The sequence below is a fragment of the Oryzias latipes genome, chromosome 3 (genome assembly GCF_053564925.1).
Source record: "Oryzias latipes strain Hd-rR chromosome 3, Olatipes_Hd-rR_3.1".
NCBI lineage: Eukaryota > Metazoa > Chordata > Actinopteri > Beloniformes > Adrianichthyidae > Oryzias > Oryzias latipes.
The window spans coordinates 35166655-35192007 of record NC_136239.1 but is presented as its reverse complement, the minus strand read 5'-3'; the positions used below and the strand labels follow the sequence as shown (position 1 = coordinate 35192007).

The 25353-nt window shown below is 39.4% G+C and overlaps 1 protein-coding gene across 1 annotated transcript; it reads left to right on the top strand.

Annotated features, from left to right (window-relative positions):
- Positions 1-334: 334 nt before the first annotated feature.
- LOC111947167 (synaptotagmin-5) lies at positions 335-11129 on the top strand. Its single transcript, XM_023953655.2, has 5 exons — positions 335-453; positions 2002-2951; positions 6990-7161; positions 9130-9296; positions 10636-11129. The coding sequence occupies exons 1-5, from the start codon at positions 432-434 to the stop codon at positions 10783-10785; spliced, it is 1461 nt and encodes a 486-aa protein (XP_023809423.1). The 5' UTR covers positions 335-431; the 3' UTR covers positions 10786-11129.
- Positions 11130-25353: the final 14224 nt, after the last annotated feature.

The window sequence follows — 25353 nt, the reverse complement described above, 5'->3', positions numbered from 1 at the left end:
CCAAGAGTGAACTTTTGAATTTGAAAGCAACACTGAGAGACTGTCTGATTAAAGAATTTTATGATTATCAGTAATATGTTTATTTTAGTTTTTTTTTTTTACTCTCAGGGACGTAATTTGATCTTTGAATTGTCATTTTTAAACTATTTCCTTTAAAACAGGACGTGATTTATGAGTAAAATTACTGTACTAATAGTCTATTTGGGCATTTAAATAAATGCAATTGATACGATTGAAAAAGTGAGGCACTGTTTGTTTTCATTGAGTCAATAATGCAGAGAGCGCCTGTAGCCGAAGGGGCTGGGCTTGAGACTTGCCTCCAACGCATGCTCAGAATCTTCCCATTTAAGACCGTGACATGCCTCTGCTGTCTAGTCTTCAGGGCTCTGATGGACCCTGTTCACTGATCAGAACTGCTCCAAACTGGGAAGATGTCACAGGACTCTCCGGAAGGTAGGGGGACATTTCAATATGGTTATTTAGTTTCATATCATTGTAATCTGCAGTTCTGTTTTTTTTTTTAAATATGGTAATATATTGTAAAGGAAACAAACCTAACAAAAGCAAAAGTTTACATGCAAAATGAATGGGAGGAACAGAGAAGCTGAGGTAAATTTACAACCATTTATCTGTCAAAAGCCCAGCTCTCCATGTTTAAGTGACTGGCTGTGAAAAGGTTTGTACATCCATCTGAAACCAGTCAATGCATTACTCCTCTACTAAAGCTGGTCAGGTGTAAACACAACCTCAGCTCCATGCAGCTGCTGTTCTCCATCATCAGTGATACAGCTGTTCTTCTCTTGATGGAGGCTGAGTGCTGCTGCAGCTGAACCCCGATGCTCTGAAATGGCTCTGGAAGTACACACTTGCTTCAATATGAGCTCACTCTTATTGATTCTTGTGAATTATAGCACGCACTGTTGCTTTTATGCTCTGAATTTATTTATTTCATTATTTACTTCTGCCCTTATGTCTGACCTTTGGGAAGATAGAATGCAATAAAACTAACATTTGATTTATCAAATGATTCTCTGTGTCAGCTTTAGGACTCAGCTTTAGGAGCTGCATTCCCTCTTTATTTTAATTTTAATACTTTAAAGTTTTTTTTATAAAATGCAAATGTGGGGTCCAGAAACTACATCAATTGTTGTAGTCCAGGGCCTTTTTGAGATTTATTTTTGTATTTTAATTTTAGCTATTAACTTTCTATAAAATGTTTTTTTTTGACAATGTTTTTTTTTTTTTTTTTTTTTACAGATCATCTTCCTTATATTGCACAATGATGCTAGAATAAACCTGAAATTGTCCAAAAGCCGAGTTGTAAATTTTGTTATCCTTTTTCTTGCAAATATCACAGAAACTGAGATCAAACCATTTTTATGTTACTGTATATATCAAAGATCAAATATGTAGCAACAAAACAAAAGTGTATAAATCCATAAACAAATAAAGATGAGGTCAAAACAATTGAAAGAATGGCGAAGCTCTGGTGTAATGAATCCAATGTTCCAAGGATCTATTCTAAGAGGAATGTCAATTATGTGTAACAACTTTTATGTTGGTTTTAAACCAGAAACTTTAAAACCTTTACCTCAAATGTTGAAAACCAAACTAATGTTGAGGTTAGTGTCATTCCGATGTCATTGTAAACAGCCAATGTGATTGGCAAATAGGCTGGTGAGTTCTGAGAATACTATAAGTAAATACCTGCATTTAATACATGTATGTGGTTTGCACACTGGGTTTAAAAGCTCAAAACAGCAAGTACAACAATAAAAGTGCTTGATAATTGAAACATTTCCTCCTTAATCTCATCGTCGGGAGCAGATTGGAGACACTAAGAGATAATGGTCCCCTGTAAGGTTGTTTTTTCATTTATTTAACCCTATTTAGTGTCAAACTTGAATGTTGATGTCATTTGTCAGGTTATCTCAAATGTCCCTTTCTTCCTCACCGCTCCCACAAACCACGTTAACCTGTGATGGGTGCTCTTTTTTCTAGTTAACCTGCAGATCCTTTTGGCTGTGGGCCTGGCTGTGTTTTTTTACTGCCTCGTTCTTGGCTGCATCTTCTGGTGCTGCAGACAAAAGACAGTTTCTCTTGAAGACAAGGAGGCAGCTTTCCTCCCACCTCATCTGGCTTCAGGGGTGGCTGCGTCGTCGTCGTCTCATTCTCCTTGTACCCAGCATGTCAAGCAGCAGTATGAGGAGCTGGATGGAGATGTGCTGGAATTCGTGGCCTCCTCTCCTTCTGGAGATGACCTCTCCTGTGCCACTGATCCTAAAAGGTCAGCTGGGCGGGTGGAGGCTCCTCTGTCTTTTTTTCCCTTGAGGCGCCTAAGCAGTCCAGCTGTTCCCTGCTCCCCTCGTAAAACTCTACGACATGGCAGAGCCTCTTTGCCTTCTCTTACTAAAATAAGTTTGGTGTCTAAATCCCGCTACGTGATGGGGCGGCTCAGCACCGGGAATAGTGAAATTTTTGCCCACTTTAAAGGCAGTCGTCTGACTGGCCAGCAGGGGGAGCCCTGCTCTACACAATATGGCTCTGGATCTCTATCCATCTCTGCTCCTCTGCTGCACTTCTCCCTGCTCTTCTCCTCTGCCAGTGGTACCCTGGTGATCAACATCCTGGGACTTTCTGGCCACAGACGCAGTGGGGTGATTGTTCGGGTCAGCCTCCCGCCCATTTGCCCCTCAGCACAACAGATTACTCTGCGGCGGCGCAGCCTCAGCCCGGATCTTCAAGGCCAGAGCCGTGTGCTGCAGGTGGGCTCAGTGGAAGAGCTGCGTGCCTGCACACTGAGGCTAGCCGTGTACAGCAGGGACTTCTCAGGCTTGAGAGAAGCTGCACTTGGGTGGTTGGAGCTCCCCTGCGAGCCAGTGGACTGGGAGTCTGAAATCACAAACACCTACAGCAAGCAGCTCACCGCCACTAAAGGCAAGCTCAAAAAGGTACAAAGCAAACACAGGTTTTTATGAAACTGGGGCAAAAATGTTAGTTTATCTTTCAAAGGAAAATGTAGTAAAAGAAAACCGTTAATTAAAAAATCATAAAAGATAAAAAAAAGGAACATCTAGAGACATCAATGAGGGGCCTCTGTGATCCAAATATGTGGTCACGTCTAGTTAAATGATAAAACAGTGATAAATAGCACATTTTTTGTAATGAAACCACATCTAAAGCTGCTTCCTTATGATTTTGACAGAATTTTTTACACTTTAGTGCATAAGTGAAACATCTAATCTGGTCAAATGAAACCAGCAAGCTGTTTTATGACCAAATTCTAACAGAAAAAATAAAATAACAAAAAATGTATGACTACAAATAGACTTGGAAGGGGAAGCTAATAGTCCACTATTAGATTTTTCCTTCGCTTTTAACTGAAATTGATTTTTTCTGCAATATCACTGAGCTAAAAAGATACAGTTGAGTTTTGTCCATTGTTTTAAAAAAAACAGCTTCACGTAATGTTTAAATGTGAGAAAACAACCCATTACCTGAAATAGAATAGAATAGAATAGAATAGAAATACTTTATTGTCATTATACATGCTAGATTTGGAGTAGTTCTCTTTAAAGTGGGCAGACAATACAGAAAAATAAATAGAATAAAAAGCTAAAACATGTACAACAATCAAACAAACATGCAAGGATCAAACGAAAGGTGTGCAGGAATCAGGTCCAATCAATAAAGTCATCCATTTAGAAAATGTGTAATTTGTTTTATCCAGATCTTAGATGTATATCACTGTGAATAAGGCTTAAAAGCTCAATACCTAAATTCAAATGAAAGACAGAGGCCATGAAAGATTAAATCTTCACCACTGGAACTGTCAAACTTAGTTTTTTCTTGTTTAAGAACTCACTAAGGAACAATGTCCCCAAAACCTTCTAATAAATCAGTCTCACATAGAAACAAATGTGTTTTGTTTTGCAAGGGAAAAACAACAGTAAAGAGTTCAGTTCGACCTAAAACGAGACATTCTTTGGAAGAAGCAGAGAACACCAACAGCCTTTTATCTGCTGATCGCAGTTCTGGGACAACGATCAGGAGGAGAGATGCTGAAAGGAAAAAGGCATGGTTGGATCTGTCTGCTGTGTTCAGGATGAACTGGCAGATAGAAAAGCAATGGCTGAAAAAAACCAACTTGGCAATGTTAGTGATGTTGCAGCTGCCTTTAACACAGACACAGTTCAAAGCTGTAGCTTTTTATAGATCCATAACTGCAGCAGTTAGATAGATAAAACGCTCACTTCCACTGACTAAACTGTTTGTAAAGCAAATGGTTGGAATTGTGTGTCAAAGCAAACTTTATTTTTAATCATGCAAAACACCAAATGTGCTCTATGCTCCCTAATATCCTTGTCAATGCAAATGCAAGTTGGAATTACCTGTTTGTGTTAAAAAAGATAACTTCTGTTTTAACCTTCTTGTGTTTTTTTCCCTTCAGATGAGGCATTTTCTGTTTTTTTTGTTTTCTGTGCAGAACCTTTCAAACTAATGAATAGGCAAAGTAAGCATGTTTGTTAAGTAAAAATGTAATGCAATGATCAGATCAGCTCTCCCTTCAGCCGTGCATCACAGTTAGTCGTGTTGACTTTATTGTTAATGAATGCAGGATGAATGCCAGTGTGGCAAATCGACAGAGCGCCCACGCCGCGCTTTCAGCAGAGGCGCCGCCAGAAATGATTTCTAACAGGCTTTGGTGGACAGCTTCATTGAACTTAAGACACTGGATGTGTCGTATTTGTGAGGGAAGCCGGTTTCCCGTCTCACCCTCTTGGCCATGCATGGTTAATGCTTTCCAATCCACACATAGTCATCCCCCGTGCTCCCAATAAGAGCAGCCTCCATCTGAAAATATGAGTGGGCGAGGATCAGAAGGTTTCCGAGGAATTAAATCGCCCTAAAGCAGTCAGAGTAAATTAAAATGTGTGTGTACAGTCCTTTTTTCAGTTTTTACTGAAGGTATTTTGTCGTTCAGTAGTAAAACAAAAAGTTCTGTCATTAAACTGACGGTACAGTTTGGAAATGGATAATAAAAAGACCTCCTGTGAAAGAATCTAAGCAAATGAAAAGGATCTTTTTTTTAACTTTATGTAAACTCTTTTTTTTTTTTATAAAAAGGCTATATGAATTCAGATTAACATCCCATGCACTTAGTTAAGAATGTTTGCAGATGCAACAAAAAGATCTTAATTTATTGTTGCTACAATAAACACAGCCTACGCTGTAAAAAACTGGATCTTAAGAATGCAAAAAGACCCATGTTTCAAGAAAAATTGGCTTATTTTCTGTCTTGTAGTAAAAATAATCTTATCAAGAAGCTTCTTCAATAGCAACATAATCTTAGATTAAGAAAACATCTCTTAGTTACTAGAATTCTAAAAATTAAACATTTTAGGAAACCATTTTTATTACCCCTTTGGCAGATTCTTTTGCTAATGTAAACACATTTTTTCAAATTGTATGGATTTCTACACTGATTTTAAGGTGTAGATAGAACATTTATAAAACAAGGCATAAATAAAATTAGTATTCATTAAATTTTATCAGAGGTTCCCTGATTTACAAAGACAGACAGTGGCAAAACTGATGCAAATTTTTAAAGTGCATGAAGAAAATCAAATCTGATGCTCAATTCTTGAAACTTTATAGTTTGGAAATGACATACATAGAACATTAGTGCTCACATATCTGCATGTAAAAAGCTGGTATAGAAACATTAAGCTTTAGGCTCAGTATTTTGAACATAATCCCATAGGATTAAATTTCCTGGATTGGATCCTGATCTTAAATTGAGTATTTCAAACCTAATTTGATCCTGAAGGATTTGGATTTCCTAATCCAATCCAGTCTTTAATCCATATTAAAGGCCTCTTTTGGGTATTCCAAAACATTGAACTGAACCATGGATCAATTTGTTCCTGATCCAAAGTTTTGAAGTACCCAACAGAGGCCTTTAATACAAATTAAAGGCTGGATTGGATTACCAAATCCTAATCTTAAAGATGGAATTTTTGGTGTTTTTTTTTTTAAATACCCAATTTCAGATCAGGATCCAATCCTGGAAATTTAATCCTATAGGATTATGCTCAAAATACTGGGCCTAAGTGATCAGTCATTAAGGTTCGCGTTTAAAAAAGTAATTTATTTTACGTCTGAGTTTCCCAAGATTAAAAATTAGAAGTCAGAAAGAATTTCAGGCCATCATTGATTCTGCTGCAGTTTAAAAAAAGGAAGAGAAACAAATGAGTGCACTAAATGTCAAATTAAAATATTTTGTGATATTTATGCCTTTTTTATAGCAGATTTTAAAAAGGTTATAGCCATGCAGAAGCACTAAAACAAGCCCACAAAAGCTATGAGGAGGCAGTCCAAGGGAATAAAACTTTCTGAAATTATTCCTAATATGAAGTTAAATTATTGCGCGAAATAGAGATTTACAGAGGCAAATGTTCTTACAAGAAATGATCAAACTCATGTCAAAACGTGTAGCCATCGTCATTGAGAAACATGCCGTCTGGGATGTTCCTTAAGGAAAAAAAACAGGATACAAAAACACATCGCTGGACAGAAACTCTGTAGCTAACATTCCTTCCTCGGTAGGAATTGATTCAGTCGGCTTCACGCAATTTAAGAATGCAGGACTTGGCGTGAACTCAGAGAAAAATCAGCATTAAACATACTCATTGGATGTTCCTTTTATCCAACCTGACGTAAGGCAGCTACACTATTTTTCTAGGATGGGTGGTCACTGAAATGATGACATCTTTGAGTAAAGCTAATTTATACTCCTGATTGACTTTAAGTCATTTTAAATGTAATACAGATGGACCCTCTTTAGCCTTCTCAATCTGGTTTAGATTGCCTCTTTCAATTGCAGACAGAAGGTACTGACGTGTTAATTCTGATCACAAATCAGCACCTTTTGTTGAATCCTTCTCTAACAGGAGAACTGCTTTTATTTTTTTCTAATGTTTTCATAGAGTGTGAGTTCTCAGGAGTGGCTGGGTCGCAGCAAGAGTTCGGTTGGTGCACCGGTGACTTTGGGAAAAGTGCTCATCCTGCTTCAGTACCAGGCGGCGGCCCAGCGCATCAAAGTGATGGTTCGAAAAGCTGAAAATCTGACCAAACTCACAAGAATCCCAGGAGCTCCAGGTGATGATCCGTCAGTGATCCACAATGATCCATGGGTTTGATCCAAAGCACTTTTCAGATTACCAATTATTTTTAAAGGGGGAAAATGTGGGATTGCATGTCTTGTTCAAGGTTTTTAGGGCTGTCCAGCACTGCCAGGTACATCACATAGTAGAGTAGATTACAGAAATTCTGTTGGTGGGTTCAAGGTTAAATCTGATTTAAGGGGTATATTCAGACTAGGAAAACCGTTTGGTCCAGACCCAGTCCACTTTAATTGGTCTGGATCGAGTCCTAAACCTCATGTTTGGTCTGTATTATTACTGCCGTCAAGGGAAGTTTCCTGATTTGAACCAAAACTTGTAACTGAAACCACATGACTAAAGATATCTTCACTCGTTTGTCAGGAATTACAAGGGCGGGCAAAACACCTAGAGGCAGAAATTATGGAAATATTCTGCGCTTTTAATTCATCAGAACTTTAAATTTCGCTCACAAGTTTTGAACGTCTAAATCAACGTCAGATTTAACAATTATTACTCACATTTCTGGTCTGGTGGACGTCGCTTCTGGGTGGTTATTGGCAAGAAGACGGCTGAGAAGAAACCCTAATAAATCTTTATGACAGATAAAGATTGTCAGGAAAACTGTGAGGAGCTATGAGTGTCATGTCAAAAGTTGTTTTAATGAGTCTGAATTCATCCAATTACATTGAAATGAGTTGCTGTGTCTCATTGTTGTGGTGTTCTGCCATTTCTTAAGAACATTTGTAAGGAACTACATGGTAGCTTTTAGGATGACATCACAGCAACGGCTGTCTGGCACTGGTCGTGTAACGAGACACAAATAAAGGTTGTAAAATATTTTTTTTTAGCGATTATAAATTACCCAGAGATTATTATGGCAAACTTTGAGGCAAAAATTAAAAATATCTGAACAATTTATTTAAACACATCTTGTAAAAAAACAAAAAAAAAAAACAAACAAACTCAAAAACCACTAAATATGTAAATATTAATATTAATATTACACTAAATACAACGGTTTCACTTTACTTTTAACCATAAATTTATTGGATTTCGATTAAATTACATGAATTCTAAGGTTACTGTCAGCTAGGCGGTGCCAGATTAATAAAAAATAACAAATAAAAATTTCCCAAAAACCTCCACTTTTTAGTGGGAACTCTGGTTGGTTTGTTGACAAACATTCAGAAAAAATATTTTTTATGCTGGAATAAAAGAAAACAAGTGATAAAATTTGAAAGTATTGTTAAGACACTATGAACGATGCTTTGTTGACCAAAAGGCCTAATGGGTTGCATCAGCAACCTTTTACTTGTAGACGATTATCATTTACAAATTAAGTTAGATCTTAACTTCGTCACAACAAATTGCTTCTGTGAATGACTGTAGACTCTTTTTAATTGACAGAAATTTCATTTCTGGCATTCTATCATAAATTGGAAGCATAATTGTTGAAAAATGATATGACATCTTTAGCAAATCTCATAGGAGAAGCTGCTCTGTGCATGGACACATTTCATCGTGAGCAGACTGACAGGAGCATTGATTGTTCTGGATTATAATCAGATTAGAGACCAATCAACCCTGTACTATTTCCCTTTCTTAGTCTATACTTAGTTTTCCTCCTTCTGATTTAAAACCTGTTTTTAAAATTAATTGTCATAAAAGATAAAAGGAACCAGGCAAAGATTTTCAGTACAATGAATACATTTAAAAAAATAAGATTTTATGATTAAACATTACAAGTTAAGAGGTTAAAGTTTTTAAAGGGCAAGGTAAAGAATTTTTTTTAATTTCTTTTTTAATTTATTTTTTGTGAATGTTGCAACAAAAATGCAAAGTTTGTATTTTACCTGCAAAGGTTTTGTTGCTCTTCCAGGCTTCCCGTTTCCAAAGAAACTTTGGTCTCATTAACATAAAAATTAACAAACAAGACTTGAGGATATGATTTTTGTTTTTGCAGATCACTGTGTTGTTATTAAACTCCATCAGGATGGGAATGTGATCAGTTCCAAGGAGACCAAAGGTGTCAGCGGTCCAAACCCCATCTGGAATGCCCCCTTCCTGTTTAACCTGCCCCCCGGTGACATCACTCAGCTGCCACTCACGCTCGAATTTGTAATCATGCAGGTGAGACGTTTCTCTCAGAGCCCATTCAGGCTGGTGAAGTGGGTATTGAGGTGAGCCTGGTCGGGCCATGTTTACAACACTTCTTGTGGACCCCCTCTTCCCCTGGGTCTCCTCCTCCTGGGCGGGGATGGCTGGCCCCTGCATTGCTCTCTCCTGGACCAACCGTTAGCCGGGTGGGTGGCAGCGTAGAGCGCGGGGCAGGTCTCCTTTGGGGGGTCCTGGCTCGTACCTGGGGTTGGGGGATGCCCAGAACTCCTGGGTGGTGATGAGGTGCTCGTCTGGGACTGTTGGCGCTCTTCTGGGGCAGCCCCTCCCGTCACAGCGGGGGGGCTGCTCACCTGGTTGGGATGAAGCTTGCACTCTCTGTCCCCCCATGCCCCCATGCTCTCTGGCTTTGGAGGCCCCCGTGGCGGTCTTGCTGGTCCTGGCCTGGGTGGCGGATGTGATCACCCAGGGGGCAGTTGTCTATCTGCTACCGTGCAGGTGTTGGGGGGGTTCTAGCTGCTGCTACTGCTGCGGCGGGGATCTTGGTGTGGGGATGGCTGGACACTCTCCGTCCTTCTTTTCACATTCCATCATCCATTTCAGAAGAACATAAACACTCACTTGAGCACAGGTGTTAGCTCACCTTTGCACTCGTATTTTGCATGATTGAAAGAAATATTTCACACTAGTTGGTTTTAAGGCATAAGCATGCATGTGTGAACACTATTTGTATTGTGTACATGTCGACATGTGGACATTTTTGGAGCCAACAGGTATGTTTATAACATTTGAGTGTGTGTGTGGACAGGCCGCTCCCTTATAGACTTGTATTACATCTGAACCTCACTGTAATGATTAAAACCATCCAGGAACTTGTTGCTTTATGCTGCTTCATGGTTTCACCCCCTTCCCTTCTGAATATTCTAAATATATATTTGAACTAAAAGAAAAGTGTGCATTTTGTTTGACAGTGCAAAAGAGGATGCGTAAATGTAAACTTGTTTAACAATTAAACTGGGGAAAAGAAAATAGGGATTGCAGGAAATGGAGAATCGCCACCATTTGGGGTGTAGTGAAATGCTGCCAATACATTCAATATTTTCTTTTTTTCTTTTGAACTTTTAACTTGTTCTGTTTATGTTCTCTCATCGGTCTGTCTGTGTTCACCTCTGAGGAATTCACAATCCTAATTTTTTACTTGGATCCGAGTTTGCTTGTTTTGTTGTGACCCTCAGTTTTACATGAGCTTTTGCAGCCGTTCAATGCTTCCTAGAATACCAGCTTTATGAATGTCGCGTTGCATCAAAGGGACGTCCATTTAACAGGAATGTAAACTGTGCTCTTGTGTCCCCAGGGCCGTCTCTACACTAGGGGCAGTGTTCTGGGTCGCGTCCTGATTGGCAGCAATGCTTCAGAGGTCGGACAGGGTCACTGGAGGGAGATGTGCAGTCTGCAGCAAACGGAAACCACTCACTGGCACACCATCCAGTCAGAAGCTGTCTAGGACTGTCAAACCAATATTCAGTTATCTCTGATCACTGCAGAGATGAGGGCTTGAGGCAGAATTTGCTGAAATTTCATTCCATTTGACACTAGTGTCAACTTTTGCATTGGCTTATGTGAAATTTCCACTGTTTTTCCTTAAAATGGCAGCTGTTTGTTTTGAAATTGATGTTTGGAACTTATGCAGATGTTGTGCTGCTTTTATTGTGACAGATTTGTAAAACTTTGGTGGAAGAGAAAAACTTCTAACTTGTCAGGTCCGTGTCTATTCTTGCATCTCAGAGGAAATGTGCCAAATATTCATCTGTGAGCTGCATCATATTAAAATCTGAGATTTTAAAAATATTTTGTCATCTTTTGTGCTGTTTGAGTGTACAAGTGTGAGATTGCCACTATAACTTTATACTGTTTCATGACAAACTACAGTACAAATGCACAATGGAAGGCAATTTACCAAGCACCATCATTGAGGACCTAAAGCTGTTCTTAATCTACTTCTATGGCTTCCTGGGCTTCATTTCCGTATAGAGCGTAACCTAAAGGTGATGTGATCTGAGTGCATCTTAATTGGTCATTCAGTTCATCAGTACAAACATCTGGAAATAATCTGTTTCTGGCCATTCAACTCAAATCAGTAGTTTTATGCATGAAATCCCACTTCACATTACCAGTTGTCTCTAGCTAAAAGAAATACAAAAAAAATAAATAAAAACGTCACCAAAAACAGAACCACACAATTAATGATTGACAGGATATTATTGCAAATATCTAAATTAGTAATAAAGTTTCATGGGAAAAGAGTCATCTTCAGTTTTTTTTTCTTAAACATTGTGGTAGATCAAGCAATCAAGAAAAACAAAACTCACAAATTTGATGTAGTAACATAATTTCTACTAAGTTAACCTTTAAAAACGTGTTGCTTTAAAAAAACGCAACACATGATCAAAAATTCCACAAAATATCCAGTTTATTACTTTGAAAGTAAAAAAAATCGACCGAATTTGTCGTGGACTTTGGAGAAGCGCAACCATGCAGTCATCAGGTTTGTAAATAAACATAATCTCTCTGTGAAGTGATGAGACAGAAAATGTATCCATACTAGAAACAACATATTGATCTTTTGCTGATTTTCTTCTTGATTTTTCCCCCCTTTTCCTTTCAAATTTTGCTTTAAAAATAAAGATGAACTTATTTGAGTTAGCAATTTCTCACCATTTTAAATTCCTCATAAAAATATAGATTATACCATCATTTTAAAGGCCATAAATAAACTACTGACATGAAGTTTTTTTATCCAACTCTGCTACTGAAAACTCAATAAATGAGATTCTGTTGATTTGTTTTGTGTGCGTAGGCTTGCAATGGCTCTGATGCAGCTGCCACCAGGATCCCAGACCTCCTGTGGAGACATTGAACATTTTTCCTTCTTATTAAACTGCTGAACTTTTTTAAATTTTTTTAATGGAAGTCTATTTTACTATTTTTAGAAAGCAAGACAACTCATGTTCAAAAAAGCTGTTTTTATATCTTTTTCTTTAATCCCTGTGCTATCACAGACGAATTTTAGAAATTAAAGAAGTCATTTGCAGCAAAAACATGAAATGTTTAAAAACGTTTTGCTTTGTTTAGGTATTTATATATATTTTTTAAACACTGCATGGGACATTTTTTAAATCACACATTTTTGTCACCCTGATCTGTCAGTGATTATTGATTTTCTTTCTTGCTTTAAATTATTTTCATGCAAACTGTTGTTGGGAAGAATACATGTGCTGAATGAATGTGTTAAAAAATGCATTACACAATGTAATTTTTACTTGAGGTTTTGTTTGACATTACTGCCCAAATAGTAGGAAAATGTCAGCCTTCTGCATTTTTTTTGCAAAACTTTTTTTTAAAGCAATGAATCAAAACAAGTTAAAAATCAAAATGAAATAAGTTTTTTCTCTTGATATTAGTAAAAGAAATTGGCCAATGGCATTTTTAGAATGTCTTGGTAAGATTTCTTAAAAGATGTTGTGATGTCCTGCTGTTTTAATAAAAATAAACATTGAAATTAGCTACAAACACTCATGTTTAGGTATATTGATGTAGTAGTTGGAACTAATATGTACTGCTCAAAAAAGCAATTCTGTTTCTTCAAACAAGACCACTCACCATTTAGTAATAAAACTTCTGCTCAAAATATTATGTGAAAAAAAATAGATACGTTGCTTTGAATAAAATGTTTTCAATATCAAATGGCAACAAAATAGTCTAGATTTCTCGTCTCAAACAAGTCAACTTTTTACTGAAAAGTTACTATCAAGTTGGTTGTCATTAATCAAGTGATATAAGATATTTAAACATATATGCATATATTAAACTACATGCAAAAATACTCAGTAAGATTTAGTGTTCTTTGCAGGTAACACTACATAAGGCTGTAAAAATACATGATGCTCAGCAGACGACCCATGTCCATAATGTAAAAATATGTGTTCTCAATGTCAATGAAGGATTTTCATGACACCAGAAAGATTACATTAAAAACAAACTGTTTTTCCTGCAGCTTTACAGACGTTCTTTACACATCAGTGTGAAATAACTTGATGCTCTGATCATCCCGGATGATGCTGTTTCTGTTTCACACAAAGACCGTCAGTCTGAGTTCCTAGTTCATCTTTGACCCTCCAGATCAGGATCTGTTTACAGTGACAGTATTGATCCTTTTCACGTCAGCTTGTTTTCCTCTCTGTCTGCCCTGAGCAGCTGCAAGCAGTGAATGTTTTCTTGTGATGTGGGACATTCGTGCCTCTAATGGTTTGTGTGGGGGAAAGCGTGTGGTGAGGCACAAGCACTGGAAAGACGTCAGTCTGCTTAATGATTAAAAAACATCATCATCTCCAAAATTTAAAGGTCTTTCTTCCCCAACGCATGACGGGACAAAGTCGTGACTCACTCCTGCCCTCAGTTTGCTTCAACAGACACACGGTTTGACGTTTCGGTGTTATTCAGTGCTGCTGCTTTCCTCTGTTGAGACAAAAAGGCTTTCCTGCTCGGTGGTAGAAGGGACACACGCACTGTTTCAAATCCACATTTTTGCTTCAAAATGCCATTAGAAAAAGTTGAGGTTGAGAAAACTGGAAAAGCCACTGCAGACAAAAGATATCAATGTCTCAAGTTCTGTCCTGTGCCATGAATCAGAGGGAATAGATTTTAAATTAATTTCACTTCTTACAGAATACCAATAAATTGGTTAGTGCACAATGACTAATGTGAAGTCTCATAAGCTAAAGATAAATTTTAAGAAATTTTCAAAGATGCTCAGTCTTCTTGGATGGAGATGCTCAAAGAAGTAAAATTTGGGGATAAGATTATGTGTCGGCTGGTTAGAAGAGAGTTCAGGGTAATATATTTTGCCAAGGTGAAGCAAAAGGTGATTATTGTGAACACACAGAGTAAACACAAAGGTATGTGTTTGAAATGTTTTTGTAGAAAAAGTGGCCTCAATTTAAATTAAATTTAACGTGTGTATTAAAATGAGTTTTTCTTCAAATTTTCTTTGATTATATCTGTTTATATTATTGGCAGTTAATGCAGAAACTCAAAACATACCCATCATTGCTTATAAAGAAATGAAGTGTTTTTTTTTTGCATTATTAAAGTAAAAGAAAAACTAGACTGCAAAAACTTGAAAAGTTGAACAACAAGAAGAAGAAAAAGTCCTGTAAACACTTAATGTTCCTTTAATCCACAGCACAAATGTGTCATTAATCTTCTGTTAAAAAAAGACTACTTACAAAAGAAATGATTTATTCTTTACAGTATTTTTTAGACGTGTTCTTCTGATTTAATTTTCAGATATTTTCTGATTTACCTTAAGTTAACTCGCTTTGCAGAGATGCATCTTTTCATTGCTTTCATTCCAAATCATGGCTTTATATATATAGTAAACCGAACAGATTTTCTGTCTTGTGTTAGTTAGCTACTGATCACACAGAGAATACCTTTGCATCAATACTACGAGAGACATTTGGTGATTTAAGTCATCTGTTAATGCTGACTATCAAAGTCTTTGATTTTGTTAACACAGTTTATTGAGACATACATTTTATTAAAGGAAGCGTAGATGTGTTGTTTTTTTCTTTCTTCCCCTTCTTGATGTGATGGTTTAAGTAACATTTAAGTAAGGGTTTTCAGTATTTCTAAAATAGTTCTTTTGACAACTTTATAAATATTTTATAATTTATAAAATAGGTCTTTTGACGGCTGCATGGTGGAGCAGTGGTGAGCGCTCTTGCCTCTCAGCAAGAAGGTTCAAGTCCCAGCTGGGGGACCCTGAAACAGAACAGCAATGTGTGGAGTTTGCATGTTCTCTCTGTGCATGCGTGGGTTTTCACCGGGGACTCCGGCTTCCTCCCACTTTCCAAAAACATGCTTCATAGGTCAATTGGTTACTCTAAAAAATTGTCCACAGGTGTGAATGTGGGAGTGCATGGGTGTGTGATTGTGGCCCTGCGACAGATTGGTGACCTGTCCAGGGTGTCCCTCTGCCTTCGCCTGCAAGTGGCAGGGATAGGCTCCAGCAGCCCCGTGACCCTGAAAGGGAACAAATGGATTAGAAGATGAATGAATGAGTTCTTTTGACCCCTTTCATGAGAATTTTCTTTTTTTCCAATCTTAAAAAAACCCATGGTGTTGTAGAGCCATGACATTAAGGATGGTGGCGTGGGACCTCTTCCTGGCAATATCCGTCATCTGGGAACAAATGGGCCAAATTAAATCTTACTTTTTGCTGGACTATCTTTGAGTACCTGAGGCTTTAATGCAACATGATCAAGAAATAAAACCTAATTCCTCCAGCGTCAGATTAACTATTCATCCAGGCAGCTCAGCATATTCATCATAGTTAAAACATTGGGAAATCCAGGAAGTGAAGTTAAATATGGAAAAATAAATCGTTTCTATTTGTTAGAAAGTAGACATTTATTTCAGAACTTGAAAAGTTTGAAGCATTTTATGTACTTCTTGTAATGAAGTGAAAGTTGGGCAAGAAAATGTTTGAATGCTGTCATCTAGTGGATGTTGGGTCTAAAAGCAAGTGTTGACTGAAGCTAACTAACTGAGGACTCATGGGAGCCAGGCCATATCAGCACAAATTAAACACATGTTAGTTGGCATTATCTATGCTGACAAGAGCTTCTCTCAGTGGAACAACAAGACTGCATTTAGCACCCCTTCTCTGAGAGGAACACTCTCATCCCTCTGCTCTTTAAGGAGGTAAATCCTTGATGGGATGTTCTGCCCAGGACAGTGTGTGTGCACGCTCAGGGTGATGCACACCCACACACACGTGTGCGTGAGTGATGGAGCCCAAACATCTGGAGCTCACTGCTGGCCTGGAGGAGGATCAGAGGAGCAGAGCTCAGATCAGATATGCCTCCTTTTCTTTATTTGAAGCCGCTGTGAGTGTGATTAATGAACGCTCCGATGCGATTAGACCAGTTTTCACGCCTCCATGTAGCGGCCAAGAATTTGAACCCCTCTGGCTCAGGTTGCTGCGGACCTTAAAGCTGCAGCACGGTCAGAGGTCTCGAATGCGACCAAGCTAGATCAAATGGTTTCTGGATTGAAATTGACAGGATAACCATTTTGGTTGCTGGGAAATTTGGAAACAGACAGAAAGTGCATGTAAACACGTTGACACCATTTGAGGCAGTATTTTTAGGGCCTCCAGTGATAAAGAGAGGAAGGAAATCAACCACTCAAACACCACAAACCTCCATGTTGGTCTCAGAAAATGCACCGCTGAGGAATTTATTGTCTATCCTTCAAGAATTTCCCTTCAACAGACATGCTCTTTCTTGAATTCTAATCAAGCATTCTCCCCTCCATGTCACCGTTTTTTCAAACAATTTCCCCCCCCCAAACCAAATGAGACTTGATTTAGTCTGTAAATGGTGAAAGTTATTTTAATAAATAATGTTTTGATATGCGGCAAATGTGCCACAGGCTTCCCCTGCTGAGCTGCTCATCGCTCAGCGTGGTGCATGAATACAGCTGCAGAAATATCTCAGAACAGCTGGTCTCAGTGTGCCTCTCCCCTCTCTGTGAAAACAACAGACCATGCAGGCAACATTTAAGCAAAAACACATGATATTTGTTCCTCTGAAAATTATCTCCACCATTGTGTGTGCTAACAAGTCCAGGTTTTTGGCTCCTCAGAACGCTGGGACAATTTGAGAAAACTCTAAAGAAAAGAAGAAAAAAAGAGCAATTAGTGTTGCTTGAGTCCCAAAGAATGAAAGATCTTTCAAAGAGCAGATTTTATCTACTAATTCTTTATTTTGGAGATCATTGATGGGGAAATTCAGAAGAAACAAAAAAGGAGGGGGGAAAAACTGAAACAGCTGAATTTTAAATAAACATTTTTTTTTATGCACATTCATGCAAGCATAAAAAATGCGATCATTTCACACAAAAAAAGTTTGAAGTTTTTTGGCACAAAATAAAAATTGAGCACAGAGAAACAAACTTCATTTTGTGAAATTAAAAAGAATCTTCATCGTCATCATCTATTTTGATTAAATCCTATTGTTGAGGTAAGTTTGACCAGAATATTTAATTGTTTATATCAGGATGACAGATCAAAGACATAGCTCATAGATCTGCAGTTGTGAGACTAACGTTTCCATGCAGCACCTGGATGTAACATTCAGATTTAAAACTTTTTTTTTCAAATAAAAATTTTACACAACTCTCTTAGAATGAATAAAACCTGAGTGAAAAATGGGCATCAGACTGTTGAGACCACAGTACAAGTGTGTTCAGTCACAGACCTGCAGCACACAAACACATAGTTGCAAGTACACACTTACACATCCTCAGCCTGTTTCCTATAAGAGGCTTTAAAGTTTAAACTCTCAGAAACAACCATGTTTTGCGCATTACTTTACACCAGTCTGCCCACGTAAATGATAACTCAGGTTAGTAGAGCAACAACTTGCAGCTCCTCCGATTCTCTCTTGTCTTCTGCTGTCTGAAACGCACAGAACCTTTTTGAGGGATATCGCTTTTTTAATGTGTTCAACATGAATAAAACACAACCACTGGTTACAGAGCTTTGGCCAGTCATCCAAAATATAATTTTATTGATATAAAATCAGTTTTGTTGCATGGTCAATCCACCAATTCCAGCTCAGAAAAGAAAAGTAGAAAACAGCAAAACTGTTGCCAGGATGTCAAGAGAACATCTGTTTTGTCTTTGCATCATTTAAAGCAGACAAGCTTGTAAACCTAACAAGAATCTCAGCCGTCAATGTTAAAACACTCAAATTAAATTTAAGGAACACACAAAACATGGTGGACTTTAAAAAGGATGGACGTTTGACGAGAAAAGAACATGCTGTGGGCTGCGCAGTGGTGTGGTGGATTGTGTTGTTGATTCACACAAGGCTCAGGTCATGATTTAAGCTTTCCCTCGTAGGACCCACATGTTTATCATGGATCTGGGTGGGATCATATGCAGCCAAACCAAAAGTATGCATGTTAGGATCACTGATGACTTTTAGTTTGTCTGTGGGGCAGAATTTGTGGATTTTTCTGTTTGATTAAAGACAATGTAAACTGTCAACAATGTTATTATTTAGTTCCATCTCTCCTTGAGAAATGACGTCCCAACGTAAATGTTCAGTCCTCAAACTCACAGTAAATTAAAGAGTTTACAGTAAGGTCAGAGTCAGACTGATGTAAGTTTTTACTTTGCCTTAGACTCTGGTGTGTTCACGCTGATCAACTTCATTAAATGTTTGAACACATTTAAATTAGAATGTTGTGTCAATAAAATAAATAATTGGGCCCTTGGCAACGGCGGCAGTGTTCCCTGGGTTCTGGCTTCCTGGGCCCGGCAGCCCTCTTTCCATGCAGGGAGAGGGATCCCTGAGCTTTCTGACAAGGCCAGGAGCCAGGGATCACACCTGAGCCGGGGGGTGTCCCAGTCCCTGTGGTGTGGGTTCTGGTGTCCTTGCCCCTGAGCGCTGGGCCTTGCCAAATTACCAACTGTGGGCGAGCCTGGTCGGGCCATGTTTACAACACACGTCCTCCTGGGCGGGGGCAGCTGGACCTTGCCTTGCTCCTTCCTGGACCAACAGTTGGCCGGGTGGCTGCCTGGGGCGTGGGAGGGGGGTCTCCCTTGGGGGTCCTGGCTCGTACCTGGGGTTGGGGCGGGGGGATGCCCAGAACTCCTGGGTGGTGATGAGGTGCTCGTCTGGGGCTGTGGGCACTCGGTGCGGCAGGGGGGCTGCTCTCCTGGTTGGGCCGGGGCTGCACTCTCTGTCCCCCCATGCCTCCCTGCTCTCTGGCTCTGAGGGCCCCCATGCCGGTCCTGCTGGCCCTGGCCTGGGTGGCGGATGTGATCACCCGGGGGGCGGTTGTTCTCTATCCGATGCCGTGCGGGTGTTGGGGGGCTCTGGCTGCCGCTGTGGCGGGGATCTTGGTGTGGGGATGGCTGGACACTCTCCCTCCTTCTTTTCACATTCCATCATCCATTTCAGAAGAACATAAACACTCACTTGAGCACAGGTGTTAGCTCGCCTTTGCACAAATAGTTTGTGTGATTGAATGAAATATTTCACACTAGTTGGTTTGAATGTATCGGTATGCGCGTGTGAACAATATTTGTATTTTGTATTGTGAACCTCACCGTAATGAGTATAACCATCCAGAGACTTGTTGCCTTATGATGCTTCATGGTTTTACCCCCCGCCCCTCTTTTTATAATCACCCTCCTACCGCCCCCCCCCTCTCTAACATCCCTCTCTCTCCTTTCCTTTTCCGTCCGGTCCAACACAAAAGATTTTCAAATATGATTACAATGAATAAATTTTGGCCTCGATTACAAAAGGGGTTTATTCAGACATACTCAAACTCAAACTCAAACTTTATTTATTTATATAGCGCCTTTCATTTTGGTTAAAAACACAAAGCGCTTAACATAAAAACAGATAAAACAGTCATAAAAAGTGAAAGTTATTAAAAACAGAAAACAAAGGACAATCACACAAAGAAGGTACCCCTCCCTCACCACCCCCCGCCCCCATCCCCACCCACCCAGTTACCCCAGTAGAACCGTGAACAGAAAAAGAACTGCAGTTGAAGAAGGTCTGGCTTGGTACTGCTGCGAGGAAACGATATCATGGGGATCCATTCATTCCAAGGCCCAGCCGGACCACAGGGGCCATTACCGCAGCGCCCGCCCAACACAGGGCAGCCCAGGGCCCCATCCATGGCTATTAGACCACAGAGTGGGACCCCAGCCCGCCCAACCAGAACGGGCACCACAGCAACGGCATGCCCTACAGGTCAAGCTGGGGGTGCCCAAGAACGATGGATCCCCCGGAGGAAACACTGGAGTAAAAAACATCAGAATAAAAAATAAAAATGATCATAAAATAACAACAATAAAAATAGAAAAAGATAAAAAATAAAATAAGATATAAGAATGTTAGTAATTAAAAAATAAAAAAAATAAAAACGTCAGTGATTAAAACATAACCTTAGAATCATTGGTAAAATAACAATAAAAAGAATTGCATATTAGAAACAAAGATAATAATAGTCCTTACAAGAAAATAAATAATTAAATATGTAAATAAATACCTCAATTAATAAATAGATGAATAATAAAAGACATAAGGAATGATCAAAGTCATATAAAAACACCTATGGTTTGTCTGAAGATTCATAACCCCTCTTGTTAAAGTAAAATATGTCCAACACAAGAGGCCTTCAGCTCTCATCTGTTTGCCCAGCTGTTGGACAGGACAAGTAAAAAAAAAAAATTGCCGCCGCACGGCCACCTGCCAATTTTCTGAAAAACATTTGGGTTGTTGCGCAGTGCCATTTTTGGGATATGTGACCGTAGCCGTAATCATAACAGTGCTTACGGGTGGACACGGGCTGTCTGTGGGCCACAGAAGGATAAACCTGTACAGGGCACAAAGGTCGACCAAACAAAACGCAAAGGTCGTAGACCGCTGGGTGAACTCGTAGAACAAAAAAATTCTGCAAGGTGGTAGCGAACACTTATACAACACGTAAGGGTAATTAAGGGGGAAGTAGGTGAGACACAGGCAAAGATTAAAGACAAAGTAAAAAAATTAATTCTTTTAAACCCCCCAAACACTTGCACACTGCGCACACTGTGCAAGAAGACCGCTAGTGCTGTTTTTGTGTTAAGTGTTCTCTTTGCATGTAGCCTGAAATTTATAAGAAATTGGACAATCTGAGTATAGTTTGTGTAGACATCCTACAGGAGTCATATATCTTCACGATGGTACTGCTTTCACTTGGTGCATCGATAAAAACAGACATCCTACTTCTCAGAACAGCATGTAGACTAATAAAAATCTTTTAAAACAGTTTTTCGACTTTACACTGCAGATTGTTTGTTTAATATATTTTTTTAATTAAAAGCATGGTGTTTTAGTTATATTGTCTTTTTGGTTTAATTCCACTTTGGCTCGTTGGACAGTCTGTCCATGTTCCAACTGCTGTTGGACCGCGCCAGCGTTCACTTAAATGCAGTTAACATCCCCTTTGATCAGGCGGCGTCTCACAGGAAGATTAAAATATTTTAAGCCAAATTTCAGTTTGATGTTACAACACGAGATATTGCAACATTTTAAAAAAGCTTTCATATGAGATTATCTAAACTATAAACTAAAGCATGTCAATGTGTTTCAGTTGAAACCATTAGAAACATAGAAATAAATAAATTATATTGTAAAGTTCCGAGGTGGTCTGATTATGCCTTAGCTAAGGAATCAGAAGTGACGGGGCCTCCTCAGGATGAATTCTCGCATCTTCTCAGATTTCTTGAAAGGAAACACTTCAAAGAAATGTTAATCAAGTTGTGGCCTCACTTCCTTTTGCTGCCAGATCTTGCGGTTAAATTCAAAAGGCAGTTTTTTGAAAATACAAAGGGAAAAAAAAAGGTAAATTTCTATTTGCAAAATTGTTTTGTGATGAAACCATGTGCCCTGTAGTAATAGTGTTGTGTTTCTTCTCCATCTCATTTTACAGATATGAAAAAGAGACTGCCAGAATGACAGTTATATTGTGTGATTCTGAATCTCGGTTGTCAGCAGTGGAAAATGTCCCGCTTCAGACAAACTGTCGCTCTTCATCATGTGGTTCGGATTAAATCGACCCGTTTGAATTAATTCCGAAATTATTGTTTGTTGATGACACAGCCTGCTTGGTATTTGGATTCCTCGTTTTACTGGGATGACGACATTCACAGGAGACGGCAGTGTATGCTGAAAAACAACAAAGCATTTACAAAGTGCTTTTTGTGGCAGCCACACCTTAAGCTCTATGCTGGTACCGTCAGTTTTTAAATAACAAAAACTGCCCATTTTGTTACAAATTAAATTTTCTTGGTGCTGACTAAACACTGATTTACTGCCTGTAGGCTTTATTGTACTTGGTTTCTGTATTTTTTTTCTATTTCTCATGTCTGAGTTGGATTTTTGAGGTTTGACCTGCAAGTCACTGGGTACAAATGTCTAATCCTCATAAATGAAACCTCTGGGAGTTGAGTTGCTTTTCAGTTAGGTCAGTGACCAATAAAATGCAGACGGTGTGCTTTTTTATTTTTTTTTCCAGCACGTGTTCAAGGTAACTTAAAGAAAACCATAAAATAACAAGTATTTTCCAAACAAGCACTCTGATTGGCTGTTGGCATGTTCCGGTTCTGCTGTTAATTCTCTTTAAACATGGCTGCTTTGGTCATGTTCCGTGTGTTCCCACTTTCACATAAAAATGGAATGTAAATTGTAGAATCGGACACATTGATGTTTTCTAAGAGGCAACTTTGACTAATGCTCCGTGATTTGCAGCTATAAAAAGTGTTTTCTTCATGTTTGATCCCTCAGAAGCCTGGCCTAGGGGTCTGGGGCTTTCTTTTTGGGAGGAGCTGGGGGCTTCAGGATTGGGGACAGCCTGGTAGCCATTCACCAATTGCCCTTTTTTCCCATAGCATGAGACGTTTCCTCAGGGAGTTTGACGAGGGGGTCGACTCAGGGCAAATCTAGAATGTTGAACTATTTGACTATGGTACCTTCGCTCAGGGTTGTGGCAAGAATCTGCACCCCCACTCAGTTGGTCGTCTGGTTTGAGGGTGATTGGACCCCGCTGCCTATAAACTGAAGGTGTCCATACTAACTGTCTCCCACCAAGTTTAAATTACACTCCTATGTACATACTTAATGAGAACCAACAAGGCAGTAGAACAAACTTTAGCCAGTAAATCATAATAAATTAGTCTATTAATGGCTTAATCCATGCGTCATCTGAAGAAAATAATGAAGAATTTGAGGGAATCAAAACTATAGACCAGGGAGCATCAAAGGCCTGAACAAACACAAACAACCACATATAACTCAATCACAACTGCAGCCACGCTTCAATCTGCCTGTCAGGGTTTTCTCTAGACAGCCAGCATGTGGAGAAGATGCAGTGTCCAGGCAGAAAGGCCCCACCAACGTAAGCATGACGTAGAATAAATAAACGAGCATCTAACATTTCAGTTAAAGTACAGAGTGTGCAGTATAATTTTTAAATGAGTTTCAGCAGAATCCCTCCTCTAAAGTCCATATCTTTCTTGTTGCACCTCCTTGGAGCTTTATTTATGTGTCATCACTCAACCCACTCTGAACTTTCACTCGCTGTAGTATTTGCACAAAATTGATTTTCTGTTGTCCCAATACTTTTCTGCCCGCGCTGATTTCTTGAAGCCGAAATTACAGACGGTGTGTAAAAACACTGAAACTGACCGAATGTATTCTCCTCTGTTTCTGTGATGTATGTGAAATAACAGTGTGCAGCTGTCTATAATCAATACCATGAGGCAATTATATTTCGCCCCGTGAAGCAACAGGCTTGCAGCACTTCACCTTGTTTGTGTTTCACAGCCACACACATACAGAACACATGCTGACACTGTTTGGTAGACAGACCTCATGGAGGGCCTGAGATTTAGTGTGTGGTTGTAGCTTCCTGTCTGCATCGCTCTCTGATCTGATGGAGCTTATAATCAAGTTTAATTAAAAGACAACAGTGTGTGGACAGAGAGCAGACTTTGCACCACTGCAGACAGAAAAGTTGAGCAGAGGTCCCAGGCCTCCATATCTGCTCCTCTGGGTGGAACCTCACCGCCACACAAAATATCCCCCATGTGTGCATTTACTGATGAAAAATCCATCTTTTCTCCATTATGTGTTCCCTCAGTATTTATGAATGCGTGCAGTAACATTTGTCCCACACAGCTGTGTGGAGCAGCCTGATTCACGACAAGAAGTTCCCATTTTCTTCTCAGTGTGTGCTTTTTGCTCAGGAGCTGTACGTGTTTTTCTCATTGGTACCTCAGCTTCATGCTGGCAGCATGTAAATTAAAAGTCCGCTGGAGGAAATGAGCTCCAACTTTTCAGCATTTTTTTTGTTGTTGTCATATGTCTCACTTTTGGCTGCATGTGGTCAGATTGAACTCCCTCTCAGGGTCGTTGCTCCTGCTGCAGATGCATTCAATTTAGTTTATTCATGTCGCAGCAGCTGGTGCATTTGTCTATTATTTTATAAAGCCATGTGTCGTGTGAACAGAAATCCTAATGGGCTGCGGCTCTACAGGTTGACTAAAGTTATTGCTTACCTGTGCGGAAAACGTTTGCTGCCGGCTCCTAAGAGGGCATGACCCCCTGAGGCTGCTGATCAGCATTTCTGGCGGCAGAATCTGTCCACGGTGCGAGGAAAGGTCCTCTCCCCCCAGCTTGTAATCCCCCCTTATCCAAGAAGGTCACAGCCGCGTTGGGAGGAATTCCAGACGTAGCCACTGTTGCTGCTCTGTTAAACCAAACTCTGCACACACACAAAGTGGGAGCTCTCTGCATGGCTGGGCGATGGACCACTAAAGCGGGGTTTCTCCTTCCCCCCACAGCTTTGGTTTGACTGGTGAGGGCAAGTGAGTGAGGTTAACACAGCTTTGCATTAAAGCCACTTACAGCCTGAGCACTGAAATAAATGATAGAGGTCACACACAGGACAGATGTGTGTGTGTGTGTTTTGGGTATTGATTGCAGCTCTGCAACATTCATTGCAGGTGTTTTTTGTCCAAAGGTTAATGTTTTGTTTTGAGTGTGTTTTCTTCTGTAATCATCTAGTGTAATCTACGTTCTATGATGTCTTGTTACAGTTGTGCCCCTCTATGAAATATTGCTCTAATGATGCGTCATTCTCCTAGTTATTTATAATTTTCAGGGATAGTTGATGTTGCTGTTCGTCTACAGGAAATGGGCTTGCTGTTAGGAGTTGATGAGCTTCTATATGTTTGCAAAGAACTCTATAGTTGGGACCAAAGCAGTTCATTAAACTGTTGGTTTAAAGGGAGTTTAAAGTACAGCTGAAATTCATAGAACCCAGGTAGGAAATGTGTTTTTATGTTATTTTCCTTGGATGAAGTGATTTACTGTAGAATATCAAACCTCAAAGTCTAGAAGCATCAGTTAAAAATATTACGTTTTCCCATGTTTTT

Bases quoted from the DNA above. Each gene is read 5' to 3' on its own strand.
- LOC111947167 (XM_023953655.2), top strand. From the start codon at position 432: ATGTCACAGGACTCTCCGGAAG. The intron at 454-2,001 runs GTAGGGGGACAT...TCTTTTTTCTAG, and splicing joins GTCACAGGACTCTCCGGAAG to TTAACCTGCAGATCCTTTTG. The intron at 2,952-6,989 runs GTACAAAGCAAA...ATGTTTTCATAG, and splicing joins CTAAAGGCAAGCTCAAAAAG to AGTGTGAGTTCTCAGGAGTG.